Source organism: Aspergillus japonicus (genome assembly GCF_003184785.1).
Source record: "Aspergillus japonicus CBS 114.51 unplaced genomic scaffold BO86scaffold_5, whole genome shotgun sequence".
Taxonomy (NCBI): domain Eukaryota; kingdom Fungi; phylum Ascomycota; class Eurotiomycetes; order Eurotiales; family Aspergillaceae; genus Aspergillus; species Aspergillus japonicus.
In genome coordinates, this window is record NW_020291642.1 from 720,329 (window position 1) to 736,149 (window position 15,821).

The 15,821-nt window shown below is 54.4% G+C and overlaps 2 protein-coding genes across 2 annotated transcripts; both read right to left on the reverse strand.

Moving 5' to 3' along the window:
- Window positions 1-126: 126 nt before the first annotated feature.
- On the reverse strand, window positions 127-6,319 carry BO86DRAFT_165090 (nucleoporin family protein). Its single transcript, XM_025666459.1, has 3 exons — window positions 2,464-6,319; window positions 437-2,338; window positions 127-385 (listed from the first exon to the last, which is right to left on the reverse strand). Exons 1-3 carry the CDS (start codon window positions 5,827-5,829, stop codon window positions 272-274), a joined length of 5,382 nt encoding a protein of 1,793 aa, XP_025531628.1. The 5' UTR covers window positions 5,830-6,319; the 3' UTR covers window positions 127-271.
- A 1,942-nt stretch (window positions 6,320-8,261) lies between these two features.
- BO86DRAFT_386035 (acetate--CoA ligase) lies at window positions 8,262-11,278 on the reverse strand. Its single transcript, XM_025671245.1, has 7 exons — window positions 10,998-11,278; window positions 10,791-10,899; window positions 9,460-10,704; window positions 9,137-9,397; window positions 8,941-9,070; window positions 8,615-8,889; window positions 8,262-8,561 (listed from the first exon to the last, which is right to left on the reverse strand). Exons 2-7 carry the CDS (start codon window positions 10,827-10,829, stop codon window positions 8,499-8,501), a joined length of 2,013 nt encoding a protein of 670 aa, XP_025531629.1. The 5' UTR covers window positions 10,830-10,899; window positions 10,998-11,278; the 3' UTR covers window positions 8,262-8,498.
- Between the last annotated feature and the right edge of the window lie 4,543 nt (window positions 11,279-15,821).

Below are 15,821 nucleotides of genomic sequence, written 5' to 3' on the forward strand. Positions count from 1 at the left end.
CAAATCAGCTAGGATACATAGAGCCGCACATCGATGTCGACCCTTCGATACAAATAGGAGTAAGACAGGGGGGGGAGAGACAGAGAACAAGTGAGAGAGAAGAGGGAGAAGAGGAGGAGAGCAGAGGGGGGTGCAACAAGAGAAAAAAAGACAAGTAAAGACGCCCTTCACCAGAGGTCATCCAAGAACGACCAGACAACACAATATCAAATCCAACGACTGCCCCAACCACTGGAGACTTTTGCCATGCGTGCCTTCATCCATCATCCAATTAATACCCTCCAGCCATGATGACCCCGTAGTAACGTCGACTCATTTCCGCCGTCTGCGTGAGGCGCGCATCGCCCGTCAGCGGCAGACTGAGCACACTCGACAGATCGTTGGCCTAACGCATTATTAGTCTTGTTTCGATTACCCAATTCTCACACCGTCTTACCTGGCTGTCTTCGTGTGCCGTCCAGCCTGCCACAGCTCGGCTCATCTCCCGGAACGCAACTCGCTCCTCCAAGCCTTCCACGCCAGAACCCTGCCGAATCTGATCGCCCAGCTGGACCAATGCCTGCACCAGCCGATGCAGTCGCGCGGGGTCTCGCCTGCCTACTCTCCCCGTGGCCAGATGCAGGAAATCCTCGTAGATCCCGCCCCCCTGAGCCCAGCCGCGCACCTTGCGCTCCGGTTCGGCACCAAAGCCTGAGATCAACGTTTCCAGTGTGGCATAGTCACCTTCAATCACTGCCGACGGTCCGACAATGCGACAGAAGGTGGCATGCGCATCGTTCCAGTTCTTGGCCCGCACCAAATAGTCCACCTCGTGTGCAGCATTACCGGTGTCGCGCGCATATAGCGCCTTCGCCACCCAGATCCAATTCTCGGGAATCTGCGAGTCTGTGACGAGGTACTTCCACATCTTGTTCGGCGATCCGTCCTCTTTGACCGGGTGTGGAAGCGACAGCGCATTTCGAGCCAGAATATCCTTGATGGCTCGTTCCCGATCAGAAGCGCGAGAGAGGTGAGAGAAGACGAATATGCTCCGTGCAAGGGCACCCGAGTTGAAGAGTTCCCATGCATAGTCCCAGGTGAGCTGATCCATCTGAGCCACATTGAACTGGAGTTGGTCATTGCGCCCAACGGCCGCGGCGAGGAAATGGCACAGTTGGAAGGACAGGCGGTTGGTCAGCCGGTCACCCGTCAACGACTCGGGCAGCAGGGCGGCTGGAAACTCCAATCCGTCCAACTCGATTCTCTGGGCTGCCTCCGTAGTGGCGGCATAGGCCTTCAACAGCACCCACAGTGGAGATTCACGACCCGGCGCAGTGGTAGATTGGTAGAATTGGGAAGGATCTGGTAGTGGGAGTGCGGTTTCAGCACCACTACGTAGATCTTCGACGAAGTTGCAGACGGCATTCTCCAGCGGCTCATCGTCACCGATCCCGTACCACAGACGCAGACCAAAAGCCTGGATCCAGTCCAAGTCGAATCGTTCTGAGAACGTGAATGCAGAAATCCGATCCTCGAGCGCCCCAGTAGTCTTGCCCTCACTGCGTAGGGCATTGCCCGCCAACAGTTCATACAGAGCGCGCACAGGCTCACACATCTCCGAGTACGCGTTGCTCTGACGCCACATGTCAATTTGCTTGGCCATATCTTCCCGTACGGTGGCATCCCGACCAATCTGCGAAACAAGAGTGGCGAGGTGGAAATTTTGGCTCGAGAGCAGGACATTGCACGCCTCGTCAACCCGATGGGCGCAAAGGAGATTGACAGCCCGTTCCTCTGGGGAACCCACCTTGCCCAGCTTCTGGGCCTGTTTTTGCCGGATAATTTCTTCCAGCAGACGGGTAAGGCGGTCTTTCTTAATACGGTGAGAAAACTGGGACCGGATCTCCTTGGGCACGCCGACAGAGATATCGTCTTCAAGCTCATCGTTGAACAGGATGTTGGCCAGCTGCCAGAGCAGCCGCTCTTGGTCAGCCACCAATGTACTGCCTGCGGCTGTGGCGGCCAATCTATGGAAGTCGGCATGGGCCAGGCGAGCAAAGGGCACTACTCCATCCACGGGCTTGATAATCGTGATTTCGCGCTGGGCGTCCAGCATCGCTACCGGCTCATTGGGCTTCCTATACTTTAGTACGGAAACGTCACGTCCTTCGCTGGTCACGGTGAGACTATGTTCCCAGTAACTCAGACCGGCCTCGACAGAATCGGCGTTGTTCCGTACACAAAGCAATGCGTTTGAAGGTCCCCAGCGTGGCTTGAAGGAGTAGTGGAAGGCAAGGTCATCGGCGCTCAACTCATTGGTCTCGCTGGCATAAGTCTTGGGCTGTTTGTGGTAGGGCCACTATAGAGATAGAAGTTAGAAGCGTTGCTTCAGGCACCAACGGTGCGACATTGCATTGACGAGTATGCATCAGGGCAACAAGCAGAAGACAATCCAACAAGGAAGGGAACGAAGGGTAATCATACCTCAGGACCTTTAGGTCGCGCGTCTTGTACTTTCACAGGCGATGCAGTCTGTTGTCTCCGGGGTTGCTGAAATAGGGAATTCATTAGATCAATACTAGTTGCGAAACCCTTCTGCTTGGTTTCGCTGATAGACTGCTTTTGGGTCTCCTCATGCAGAGAGCGTTCATTGAAGGCATTCGCCTGGATCTCACGTAGGGCATCCCGGTTCTGCTTCCGAGGACTAATGGTTCGCTGCAACTGTGCAGCCCAGTCGCCCGTTAGATCCAGACGGGGCTTCGCCGGAGTATTCCAAGGCTTCAGCGACAGCCGGGGGTCTTCCATGTATGTGTCGGTGCTTGCGGTGTCGTCGCGCTCCACGGTATGATGAAGGTCCGGAAATGTGCCCGCCATGTCCATTTCCTCACTCTCATCCAATTCAACTTCAGACTCGACAGTCTCCATACTTTCGGTGATGTCGTCGCTGTCTTGCTCAATAGTTGAACCCGTGGAGCCGTCCTCTAAAAAAGAATCTTCTTCCTCCTCTTCCGAGCCCAAGTGCTCGTCGTCCATCGTCTCCATCGCCTGGTGGCCAAATGCTCCGGGGACTATCTTACGCTTTTTGAAATCGAAAGTGTCGTCATCGACGCCGGCCACGGAACCGAGGAAGGAATCGTCAGTGGAGAAGGCTGACAGATGCTCCGAGCCCACGGTGTTGTCGTGATTGGCAGGGGTTTGGGCCTTCGGAGTCGGGGTGTCAGGAGCAGCACTCAAAGTGCTTTGGTTTAGGCTCTCACCTTCTTCTTCCTCATCACTATCATAATCAAGACCATAGGTGGTGAAATGAGGAACCTTGAAAACCCACGTGCCGGTTTCCACTTCGTAGTCGATGAACTCGGTGTTGTGCACCTTGACCAACCGGTCCACGTGCTTGTCGAACAACGGGCCACTCGTCAAGGGAGAGGGCGACTTCTTGTCGCGGCCACGGGGCCAGGAGTTTTCGATACGAAGGATGGACGGGACGTTCAAGCCCTTACCCCGAGGAGGTTTAATGGTTTCGTCAGGGTAGACGGTGATCTTCCGCACGCCGATGTCGACAAGACCGCCGCAGACATTGTCCAGATCGATGGTGGTCAGATCCACGGGTTCATCGAAAGTCACCTGACCGCAGTTCTCGCGTCCCACGGTGAAACCCACCACCTTCTTCAGTTGCTCGCGGCTCATCTTGCTAAGCTCGGCGCGAGTAGGCTTCATGAAGTACTCTCCAGGCTGCGGATCTCCGCCGGGAATGAAAGAGAGCTGCTTGGGGGCGGCGTTGGTCGCGGTCGGTTGCGCAGGCTCCGAGGCAGCGGGCAAATCGTTGTTGCGCACGGACTCCATCTCAGGACGAGCAGCAATCTCCGGGGTCTTGGTTCCATTGACGCCGTTGATTGTGCCACTCTTGCGGACGGAACGCAGGAATCCCAGCTCCTCGGGAGTCGGCTCGGGACTTTGGGTTTCGACGGGCACAATCTCCCCGCCAGTCTGTGCAACCTCGGAGGACGATTCAAAGCTGACCTTCTTCTTTCCCTTGTCCACAGGAGCGGCAGTCTCTTCACCGTTAGTGATGGCTGCAGGAGGAGGAGTACTGGTCGAGCGCGTGAACAAGTCATTCCGGAGGCTTCGGTCGATAGTCAGACGCTTCAGGCTTCCACTAGACAGGCGAGAGCTACCGGAAGAGAGGGCACCGGGGGAAAGAACACTATCGGCTTCAGGATCAAATGTCTTTCGTAGGTTACTGGTCGAAAGACTCTTGCTGAAGCTGGTGCGGCCCAGGCTGCTAGCATTGAAGCTGCTACGCATGCTGCCACCAAGGACACTACCACCAAGTCCGCCTGGAGTGTTCGCGGTGCTCGAAGGAGATCCGTATGTGGAGTATGAAAAACCGTAGCCACGCTTGGGGGGGGTCAGAAGGCGATTTGCGGCGGTGGGGGTGATCTTGTAAACGGGAAGAGGAGTGCGTTGCTTCTGCTTGTTGGAGGAAGACAGCGGCGTGGCCAAGGGGCCGGGGCTTGCAGCGCTGGGTGCTGGCAGACCAGAGAAGATAGACTGGTTGCCGTAGGGATTTCCTTCCAGCAGGGAGGCCTGCAGACTACCAGGGGCGGGTTGTTGACCCAACTGCTGTGCGGATTGAGACTGGCTGCCACCAAAGAGGCTGGAGGCTCCCAGGGTAGTCGGTTGTTGGTTCTGGCTCGCGCCGCCGCCGAAGAGGGACCCAGTTGCAGCCGGGGCCGCGGTACTTGCGCCGCCTCCGAAGAGACTGCCGCCCGAGGCTCCAGCTCCACCGAAGAGACTCGGCTTCTGCTGTTGCTGGGCCGCACCGCCGCCGAAGAGACTCGAGCCACCACCAGTCTGCTGGTTCTGTGTGTTGCCGAACCCTCCAAATGCACTCGTGCCCGTGCCCGTGCCCGTGCCCGTCGTACCTCCTCCGAACAGGCTCTTCTGACCTTGCTGCTGCGATCCGCCGAAAAGAGAGTTCGATTGGGCTGGTTGTTGGGTGGTATTGCCTCCGAACAAACCGCCGCTCGCAGGTTGTTGGGTCTGCTGGTTTTGACCGAAGAGGGAGGTGCCGGTGGTGCCGGTGCCGGTGCCGGTGTTGCTGCCGCCGAAAAGACTCGGGGTGCTCGTCTGCTGCTGTTGTGTGTTAGCACCAAATCCACCAAATAGCCCTTTGTTCGGGGTCTGTGCCTGATTCTGAGCCTGGTTTTGCTGGCCAAAGCCGGTACCACTACCAAACAAACCACCGCTCGACTGCTGCTGTTGGCCTCCAAACGGAGAAGACGTAGCTGCGGTGCCGCCAAATGGAGAGGCTGCGCTCGTGTTCTGTGCGCCAAAGCCGCCGAATGCGCCCCCGCCGGTGGAGGTACTACCTCCGCCAAAGAGAGATTTGTTCTGTTGCTGGGTGTTGTTGGCGCTGTTGCCGAACAGTCCCCCGGACCCGAATCCAGTGCTCCCGGCAGTGTTTCCAAAGCCACCCGATGTTGCCGTGTTACTGCCGAACAGGCCCGACTGCGTAGTAGCAGCAGCAGCAGCTGGCGTTCCGCCGCCGAATAAAGTGTTGGCAGGCTTCTGAGCTCCGAACAACGGATTGGAGGTATTACTACTGCCAAAGCCGCCTGTGGTTTGGGTCTGGCTGCCGAAGGCCGACGGGGCACTTGTGTTTGCGCCGAACGGTGATGAGGTGTTTCCAGCTCCAAATCCAGTGGATTGAGTTTGACCACCGAAGCCAGAGCTGCCGAAGGCGGAAGCGCCAAAGGCGCCTGCTTGTCCACTTCCGTTGCCGAAGCGACGGCCTCCGTTGTAATCGCCTAACCGAAGCTCTTCGAACGAATACTTGCTGTAAGGCTGCATGAACACGATGCTCTGATAGTGATTGGTAGTGGTGCTGGCGGCGTCCTTCTCTGTAAAGGGAGTGAACGGGGTGCTGCCGGTGCCTTCGGAGGGAGGTACAGCTTGGTTGAAAGCGGTACCGCTACCACCACCAAAAGCCGGTGCTGCTCCGCTTCCAAACCCGCTGGTGCTGGCGCCACCGCTGGCTCCGAAGCCGGTAGTACCAGCGGTGCTACCGAAACCGGTGGCAGGTTTGTTGGCACCGAACAGTCCACCACCTCCAGCACTGCTGCCAAAGCCACCGCCGGTGTTCACAGCGGAGCCAAAGCCGCCAAAGCCGGTATTACCTGTTGTAGCCGATGTGTTGGTTGACCCAAACAAACTACCGCCGGTGCTGGGTCCCGGAGTGCTGCCGAAGCCGCTGGTGCGATTCTGCCCCGCACCGAACAAGGAGTTGGGCTGTGTCTGTGTATTGGCGCCGAATCCTAGGAAAGCAGAAGTGATGTTAGCGACGCTATCGAGCAGCCTACAGCCGAATATCCTCAGAGCATGTGACGAGTTTTAAGTTCCATATGTCCTTGGCAGGCAGAAGGCGGCTGGGAATCGACAATTCCTGTTCGAGGGAAGATTCCGGGCCGCGAGACAAGGCCAGTCGTCCACAGTTTCAGAGCGGCAGTGTTTACAGTCCAGCCCGATAGGTGATATGTAGGAAACCGCAGGGTTCGCCCCAAGGTACAGATGGAAGAGAAAGGATCGCCAAGCCCATGGAAATATAGTCGTCGAGCACGTACCTCCAGCGGAACCGAAGCTACTGGAAGTGTTTCCAAACAGGCCACCGCCCGATGTGTTCCCACCTCCAAAAGCAGGAGACGGTGAAGATCCAAAGCCTAGATGACGTGGGAGATGCTGTCAGAGACTGTACTGAAGCCGCGATCCCTTCTCTTGCAGTGCTGCCGTGCTACTTGACGTCGGAAAGGAAAGTAAAAAGTGTCGACACGGCGGTGAGGTGTCGATGAGTCTGAGGTGAAACTGCCGTGGGTTGACGTCCAAAGCACGAGCCAGATTGAATTCCTTTACTGGGTCGATTGGGGAGTGCCGAGCCAGTGTTGAGAAAAAACCAAAAAAAAACACCAGAGAGGAGGCAGGAGTACGGAAGGGAAAGAAGCAGGTACGAAGCTTGTCAACAGATCAAAACCTACCTCCACCAGTAGTTGTGCCTCCACCAAATGCATTGCCGGATCCGAAGCCGGAACTCTGCTGAGTGTTCTGTCCGAATCCTCCGCCGAACATCTTGCAGGTTGAGTTATTGCGACTTATGAGTTCATCCGTTCCGAAACGTTTTCCAACTGAAAGGCCGAGTCCTCGTCCACGTCAACGTTTAGATGCGAGCGTAGGTCCCGGAAATAGCGGTGATACGTTGGAGATGAATCGATCACGGCGCGTTGCGAAGCGTGCGAAGCGTGCGAAGCGACGAGCTCGAAGGTTGGATTGAGAAGCCGAGATCTCGACGCGCCCAAGAGGAAATGTGATTTGTGGGGTGGGAAGGACAGCAGGGTAAGAATGTCTCGCCAGCCAGAGACGGGGCGTCACCGTCAAGAGCGGAGATGCAGTTCAGCGTCCTTGAACTGGGAGGCGACGATGAGAAGAAGCCAGAGAGCTGGTCGAAAGAGGAGGAGGGCGCGCGACGGAGAGGAAGTTCGAAGTGACGGGAAAGAGGTTGCTGCAAAAGGGAAGAGGCGGCGACGGTCAGGCGGTAACATGCTCGCTTACGTTTCCGGTACGGACTGTTCCGCTGGCAATTCGCTGACTTCCAGGCAGAATCATCCGGTAATTTTGACAGTCAGTACACCTCATTACCAATTGCTCACGTGAACGTTGGCGGCCTGAAACCACCACCGAAAATGAGCAATATCTGCCTGAGGATTGTTCTCTTCAACTATTCGTGTTTTCCCCAGATGACGCTGGGCGTTATTAAAGACGAAAGATGTGAGGCTGCAGTGACATAGAATTGACAAAGAAGTGACTGTAAAAGACCAGCCTGCTTCATGCTTGTGTTCCGTGGTGCAGTGCTACTCTGAATGGCGCACCAGTACAAGATGCTGTATATATTTCCGGAGATGTTTAGGCTGTAAGTAAAGCATCTTTTTTTTGGGGGCTGCAATAACAAGACCTAGCGCATTCAACTGAACCCTCAACCTAGAAAAGCCACTATCTAACCACGAGATTCCCAGGCATAGCATAATAAGCAGCCAGGTGCTGCATTTGTCTCTACTATAAGGGCAGGATTTAATGTCGGGCCTGTGAACGAACACACGGCTAAAAGAGTACAGCTCTCCATCTTACATACGACAAAGTGACAAACAGATAAGTGGGTAGTTTCATAATTGAGTACATTAACCAGGTACTACAACTCTCCACAAAACAACAATACTATCAGCTTACAGCCGTGAGACCCGAGAAAAACTTCTTTCATCATTGGTATATACGTAGAGAAGATCGACAGCTTATCAGAATGCTGCAGTTCTGATCATGATGGGAATCACAAGATAACAAGAAAAAAGAATCAAACTCCGCCTTCAGACATTATAAAGCTCAGGAGCACAGATGCAGACCACATCTGTGCTGATGGCAGTGCCACATGTCCTCCCAACTCTCGCTTTCATTAATATCGTTCACTGAAGATAAAACACTTATTTGCCGCGGGAAGCGTGCACAGTGGCAATGATTTTATCAACCACCGAGGGGTCGGAGAGCTGTTCTTGCGTTAGCGCTAGTTGAAGAACGATACGAAGGAGAGGAAACTTACGGTGGAGGTGTCACCAAGGCTGTCCTCCTCGCCGCTCAGGATCTTGCGCAGAATGCGACGCATGATCTTACCACTGCGAGTCTTGGGAAGATCTTCAACCACGTAGACGGCCTTAGGGGCAGCGAACGGTCCGATAGAGCGGCGAACCTGCATGATCAAGTCCTTGCGAACCTGGTCGGTGGTCTCGTTACCCTCCTTGAGAGCCACGAAGGCATTGACAGCCTGACCGGTCAGCTCGTCGGCAATGCCGACAACGGCAGCTTCAGCCACCATGTCTATGCAGATGTTAGGATATAGTCCTCGAAATGGGGTCTTGAATCACTTACGGTGCTCGAGCAAAGCAGCCTCGATCTCAGCAGTGGACAGACGGTGCCCAGAAACATTGACAACATCATCCACACGACCCCGGATCCAGTAGTATCCGTCGTGATCACGGCCAGCACCGTCTCCGGTGAACTGAATAACCACAAGTTAGCCACTGTAGAGCGATACACATGGAAATCGATGACTGGAGGTACTCACGTAGTAGCCCTTGTAGACATTCAAGTAGGTATCCATGTAGCGCTTGTGAGCACCCCACACGGTCCGGGCCATGCTGGGCCAGGGCTGCTTGAAGGCAAGCACACCCTCTACGTCGTTGCCCGAAATCTCCTCTCCGGAAACAGGGTCGATGATAGCGGGCTCGATACCGAAGAAGGGAAGCGATGCGCTACCCGGCTTGGTCGGCGTAATGCCACCCAAGGGTGTGATCACGTTCGAGCCGGTTTCGGTTTGCCAGTAAGTCTGTCATAATGCCACAGATTAGCCATAAGAGCCATTGCACCTTCAGATTGACATGCACATACATCACAGATATGGGCTTGCTCCTTGCCGACAACCTCGAAGTACCATTTCCAGACTTCGGCGGCGATGGGCTCACCAACAGATCCCAAAATGCGCAGATGAGCCATCTTGTGGTGAATGTGCTCGTCGCCAGCGCGCTTCAACAAGCGCAGGGCCGTGGGGGCCACGTAGAATTGCGTGACCTTATGCTTCTCAATGACATCCCAGTAGCGGGAGAAGTTCGGGTAGGCGGGGGTGCTCTCGAAGACCACAGTCGAGCAACCCAGCAGGAGAGGAGCGTACACCACATAGGTGTGGCCGGTGATCCAACCGACATCACCACCGCAGAAGTAACGATCGTCATCATGAATGTCAAAGACGTACTTGCCCGTCATGGCCGCTCCAAGCAGGTAGCCAGCAGTCGTGTGCATGACACCCTTGGGCTTGCCAGTGGAGCCGGAAGTGTAGAGCAGGAAAAGAGGATCCTCGGAGCTCATGGACTCGGGAGCAAAGTAGTTGGGGTACTTCTCGACCTCCTCGTGCCACCAGACATCACGACCCTTGGTCCAGGGGACCTCTGCACCGGTGCGCTTGTAGACGAGGACGCCCGTCACATCGGGGCACTGCTTCAGTGCCTCATCGACGATGCGCTTGGTACCAATGACCTTGCCGCCACGCTTACCCTCATCAGTCGTGATGACGACCTTGGAACCGGCGTCAAGAACACGGTCCCGCAGAGAGTCGGAGGAGAAGCCGGCGAAGACAACGGAGTGGACGGCACCGATACGGGCACAGGCGAGGAAAGCAATGAGAGCTTCAGGAATCATGGGAAGGTAAATGGCGACAGTGTCACCCTTCTTAACGCCCTGCTGCTTCAGGACCCAAGCAACTCGGGAAACTTCACGCAACAATTCGCCATAAGTGATAGTACGGCCCTCACTGGGCTCATCGGCCTCGTAAATAATGGCGACCTTGTTGGGGTTCTTGATGGCATGGCGATCGACGCAGTTGAAGGAAGCATTGAGGCGACCCTCAACGAACCAGGCACTGTCACCGTTCTCTAGGGAACCGGTGTGCACGGTCTGGAAATCTCTCTCGAAGGTGAGGAGCTCGCGGGCCATGCGAGCCCAGAAAGTGTTGGGGCTGCGAATCGACTCTTCGTAGAGCTTCTTGTATTCGTCGAGATCTTTCAAGTGGGGACCGGAGGGGTGCTTCTCGTGGAAAGCTTGGGGAACGTGGAAAGTATCAACATCGTGGGCCTCAAGCACCTGGAGATCCAATGGCAGAATAATTAGCAGATGGAGACCCGGAGATTTCTCGGCCCAGGGCGTGGGCGTGGGGATTTTTTTCTTACCACGGAAGGCTTGGGAGGCGTGATGCTGCCGTCCGCCATGTTTTATGATTGGTTATGTGTGTCCCAACGGAATTTCAACTGGTAATTCGGAGTCGAGGGAAGCTGGGCTCTAAGGAGGGTTGGAAACGAACAGAGTCAGTTCAGTCTCCGGCGCAATGAAGAGGATCGGCCCAGGCACGTGAGACGGAGATTGCGCGGGCGACTTACTGATATGCACCAGCACTGGTTGGTGGATGGTGGGGGGAGGGAGGGGGGTAGGGGGAGGTTGCGTTGAGATGAGGAGATTACACCGGAGAAGAGAGGAGAGGAGAGGAGGGAAGGAGAAGATAGAAATTAAGAAGTTAGAGAGGGGAGAGAAGAAAAAGAAGGAAGACAATTGTTTTCAGGGACCGGGGGTTAGAGGGATTGGGGCACCGATATTTAAGAATGTCCGTTGGAGTCTTTTGGATGGTGGTGGTAATGGTAGTATTATTATTTTATGATTATTTTATTGATTATTGTTGAGAGAGTCAGTCAGTCCCGCTCCCCCGGTGTCGCGCGCCCACAGTGGGGGAGAGTAGACTAAGAGAGAGAGAGAGAGAGAGACAGACAGACAAGAACAGAGTTACCGTACTGTCACTCCGGTGTAATTGCATTGCTCGGCTTCTCCTCCTCCCACTTTCTTCCCTCTTTCCCTCTTTCCTTCCCTCCCTCCATCCGTTCCCCGTAAAGTCAAACCGGTCCATGGGTAATGGTGGTGCTGAAACCCCCCCCCCCCCCCCAAAAAAACATGAGCTTTGAGCAAGATCCGAGAGCTGCCATGTCTTCCACCTACCCGACGACGGCACTGCTGCAATTGGTGATGCCATTGACCTTGTCCCAATGGAGTTTTCCTGTTCCTTCCCCTTTCCTTGTTGACTGGAGAACTACTAAAACTATTCCGTATAGTGGACGAAGTCCGGCACTTGATACCCTAATAACATCCTCCAACAACAAACCAATGCGGGCCCCTCCTTGATAAGCAAAGCTCTTAGAAGTTAGCAGGCACAGTCTTTTCCCGCCCATGCCCCTCCCTCCCTCCCTCCCCAATCGATCCCCAACCTCAATCATGTTTCCAATAAAACCCAGAAAATGCAATCTCCTTAGGTCTGACTCTTTTTGGACACTAGGTAGCAACCTGGTTAGTCTGGTCACGCCGCCGCAAAAAGGTTGGGCTCGGCCATGCGGGGCTTGACAGCCTTTGGTTTCCGTTCCTCCGGGGAAAGGCAAGCGACGATCTGACTGTCTGTCTGTCAGGACTCAAAGTCGCATTCCAGTGCTCACGGATGCATGGACTAGTCGATTGCGACGCTTCCATCTCAATCTATTCCTTCCCACTAGCTCCTTTCCTTGCTGTAGTCGGCTTCCAACCACGCGGATGGTATGGCTATTGTCCAATGGCGATGAAGCTGGGTACTTGCGTTTTTCCAGGGTCCCATTCCCTTTATTATAACTAGTTCAATGTGCCCCCCGAACACGAAGGGTATAGGCAACCCCAACGCTCATTTGAGCAGCCCAGCAATCCAAGACAGCCCGTCGGCGGAAAGAGCGCGGGGAGGTAACATCACAAGAACCGCCACCCCGGCCTCGATTGGAGGGTATTCCGTACATGACTAACAGAGCTCGCTTGTGCCGTGCGGGGGATTGAACTCTAAAACCTTACTGAGGTGAAAGTAATCTCTTCGTTTGTTGGGGGAGCGCTGCGCCCACTTGGAACTGGAACGCTTTGGTGGCATCTTCCGTCCGAGATGGATCTGTTTGCGGACAGAGGGACGGCCTGGGGGATCTCTTGAAGACAGGCAGAACCAAAGACCAACTAGGAAATGCTACCGCCCCGGATATTCCGAGCACGAGGCGGTTACCACCTAGGCTAACCTACTACACATAAGTAGGTAGGTAGCGTAAGTCTAACTTTATTATCGTTGGTGAATCATAAAAAGGTTGATGATTTGAGCGGGAGGATGTAAGGCGATAACCAACACGTGTGTTTGAGGCTGGCCGATCTCAAGCATGATCTGTATATCATGTCACACCAATCCCCTGCGGGGGGAAGAACTATACGAACCACTGCTTGTCCACTTGCCGAGGCAGTGCTCCGTGGTTCCCTTGGACAGTGCTCGACGATAACCTAGGTAGGCGTTATCAGGACAATGACCTTCAGGCGCACAGGTTGCCCGTGTCGATCAGCCATTCAGGCCAATTGGTATCTGCCATACATCATACATCATACATGATACAATAGTAGTGCTCTCGGGTCGATCGCGGCCATTGCCTTTCGGTTCGGCTATTTTATGGGGCGCTCTCCTTGTCTCCGTGGCCCTGGCTCTGTCGCAGTACCTTCGGGCGGAGGACAGGAGATCTCTGAACCGAATAACCGGGGAGAGGGCCCTGATCATCTTCTATACTGGCAACGTTTATTGCGATGACTGACGGCAACTCTGTTTGACCGTGGGAGGGTGCTTTCAGGAACGGCGGCGCGTGGTGGGAAAGAAACTATGCGACTCTGGGGATGGTCGGTCGGTCGGTGAACGCGCTCAACCCAGCTCATCTTTGACTGGCCACTATTGATCCCGGACTAACCCTCATTTCGTTTCTTCCGTTCTGATTCCCCCTTTCCTTTTCTACTACTTCATAATTGACAGTTAACCTCGATAATCTGCAGTTGAGTCCTCCCCAGTCCTCCCATCAAATTTCAATATCGGCATGGTGTTTGGCAACCGGTTGCGGATTTGAGCATGAGCCATTTCGCTCAGCTCCGACGGCCGCTACCCACATTTCATGCTACTCTCTGTCCGTCGTCCAAATCGTCGTCGCTTCCCCCATCCACTGAGGGTCCAGCGGGTGTCACAGTGCCACTCACCAGCTAGCACGGCTAAACAATACAATCAGAAAAGAACGGTACCGCCATGATCAGCAGCACCAAGCATAAACCAGAGCGTTTTCATCACGACAACTGCATATAAAATCTTGGCGGAACCACTCCGGGTGGTCAGTGGGTGGCTTCTCTTTCCGAATTCGGCCTGAGGTGCCGCCGCCGCCGCTAAGTTACTTGAACATCCCCTGGTCGTGGAGTGCCCGGCTGCGTGTTCTGTTCTTTTGAGATAATCACCCAACTTCGTTCCAAAGTCACCTGATATATGTCTCGACAGAAGTGCCACTAGAGTCAAGGGTAGTGACTCTAATGGCGAGTCTCAGGCATCCATGAAAGTAGGTCGAATCCAGATTAAGGAAACCCACGTTGACCTGGACCTCTGCGGGAATCACACGCATTGCCAACTTTCTCTTTCCGCTGTACTACAGTAGGCCCGGACTGACGGTGCTTTTGACTCACTGGGCAGCCCCGGAGCGTGGGGAGAGCACAAAAGTGCGTGCCCTGAGCGATTCCAAGCTGGTCCCTAATTGCTTCAGAAGCAACGCAGGAGAAGATGAGCGTCAAGACGCACAGTCGAGTCATGTGACCACATTAAATTGTGCACGACTATGTGTTGATTATCTAGTCAAGCCCTAAGTTAAACATGAGCCTACTTCAAGACACTGGATAATATGAGTCTCAAGAACTATCTTTTATCAAACACCATTGGCTTTCGCTTAACAGATACTTAACAGTACTATACCCATACTTCCGGACAGCGACATGTTTATGATCTTGTATCATATACCGATGGTGAAGTCGGGTGTCTCTAGACCTAAAATAGCCAATCCGGTCGACTGTGCTACGGTCATACCGACACGATAGTCTTCTAGTCTGAATCATACTGCGAATTCCAAGAATTGCGCATAAAAGAATACTCCTTCCGTCACAAGGGGGGGGGGGGGGGGCGTGCAGACAAACGAACAGTATTCGTACACCACAAACCGCACCGCAGGAGTATATCGAAGATTAGCCGATAAACCCAACCTACGACACACTCGTGATACAGTCCAAGACACCCGTCTATACAACACATATCGCAGAGCAGTAGTACAAAACTTATGCATGGCTAAATCCTCCACCGGATCCTACTTGATACTACGCAGCTAGCAACTGAAATGATCGCCACCTCCTTAGTCCCCAGCACGGACTCCCACACTGGCTGGAGATTGGAGACAGACAATTTGACAGGAAAACCCCAAACTTAACCCACCCACTGCCTGCCTGCCACCATGCCACGTCAAAAATCCTCTTCTTGCCTGCCGTCTCAACGGAATCTTGACGCGAGAGAAAAGGACCTGCCTGCTTCGGCCAAGTCCCGATCGATGCGTGCTAGCTAAGCCAAATTGCGCTTCTACCATCCGCTTCCGCTCACCACAACTAGGTAATTGAGTACCAGACTAAGCATGTCTTGACCTTAAGATCATCTTTATACCCCCCTCTCTTCCCCCCCTTCCGAATCCGCGACCGGCTGTGTCGTCCGGTGTCCGACTCCACTGTCCACCGTCCACTGTCCACCGCCGAAACTTGAAAGGCACTAACTAAGCTCCTCTCCACCGTCCACCGACTAGGCTAGGGCTTTAGTGTGGTGGTCTTGTTTCCCGCCATTGATTGTCCGCTGTCCATTGTCCACTATCCAGGATTCCAGGGGTGGGTGTACTGCACTAGTCTGGGAGACTTAGGTGTGGAAAGTGCATGCTCTAGCCTGTGGATGCAAATTGCAACAAGGGGAACATGCACATGGTAAGAACTAATTCTTAGTTCGATGGTGGCCGGTGCAGGTCCGGCCGAGGGATCAATATGCCTTAAATTTGCCTGCGGGAGGGGGAGGCGAAGTTTAGATTAGATTACATGGGTTTGGGTGGGTGGGCCGTTGGAGGTTCGGGTTCTGGACAAGATGCAGTGTGCTTGCATTACTTCCATTGTACGGAGTGCAGCGCTGTGGTTTGATGGCCTGGTAGAAGCACTAAGCAGCTAGTGTCGCTACAGCATGGGTACCTACCTAGTTGATTAGGTGTGGACAGCGTGGTTAGGGGGATAGCCACTAGCGAGGCCGGTCTGTGGTTGTTGCTTTCGCGGTGTTGCTCGCATAAGGCTTATGT

Bases quoted from the DNA above. Each gene is read 5' to 3' on its own strand.
- BO86DRAFT_165090 (XM_025666459.1), bottom strand. From the start codon at position 5,829: ATGCAGCCTTACAGCAAGTATTCGTTCGAAGAGCTTCGGTTAGGCGAT. The intron at 2,339-2,463 runs GTATGATTACCC...CTATCTCTATAG, and splicing joins CGCGACCTAAAGGTCCTGAG to TGGCCCTACCACAAACAGCC. The intron at 386-436 runs GTAAGACGGTGT...ATAATGCGTTAG, and splicing joins CGGCACACGAAGACAGCCAG to GCCAACGATCTGTCGAGTGT.
- BO86DRAFT_386035 (XM_025671245.1), bottom strand. From the start codon at position 10,829: ATGGCGGACGGCAGCATCACGCCTCCCAAGCCTTCCGTG. The intron at 9,398-9,459 runs GTATGTGCATGT...GCATTATGACAG, and splicing joins AGCAAGCCCATATCTGTGAT to ACTTACTGGCAAACCGAAAC. The intron at 9,071-9,136 runs GTGAGTACCTCC...GTGGTTATTCAG, and splicing joins ATGTCTACAAGGGCTACTAC to TTCACCGGAGACGGTGCTGG.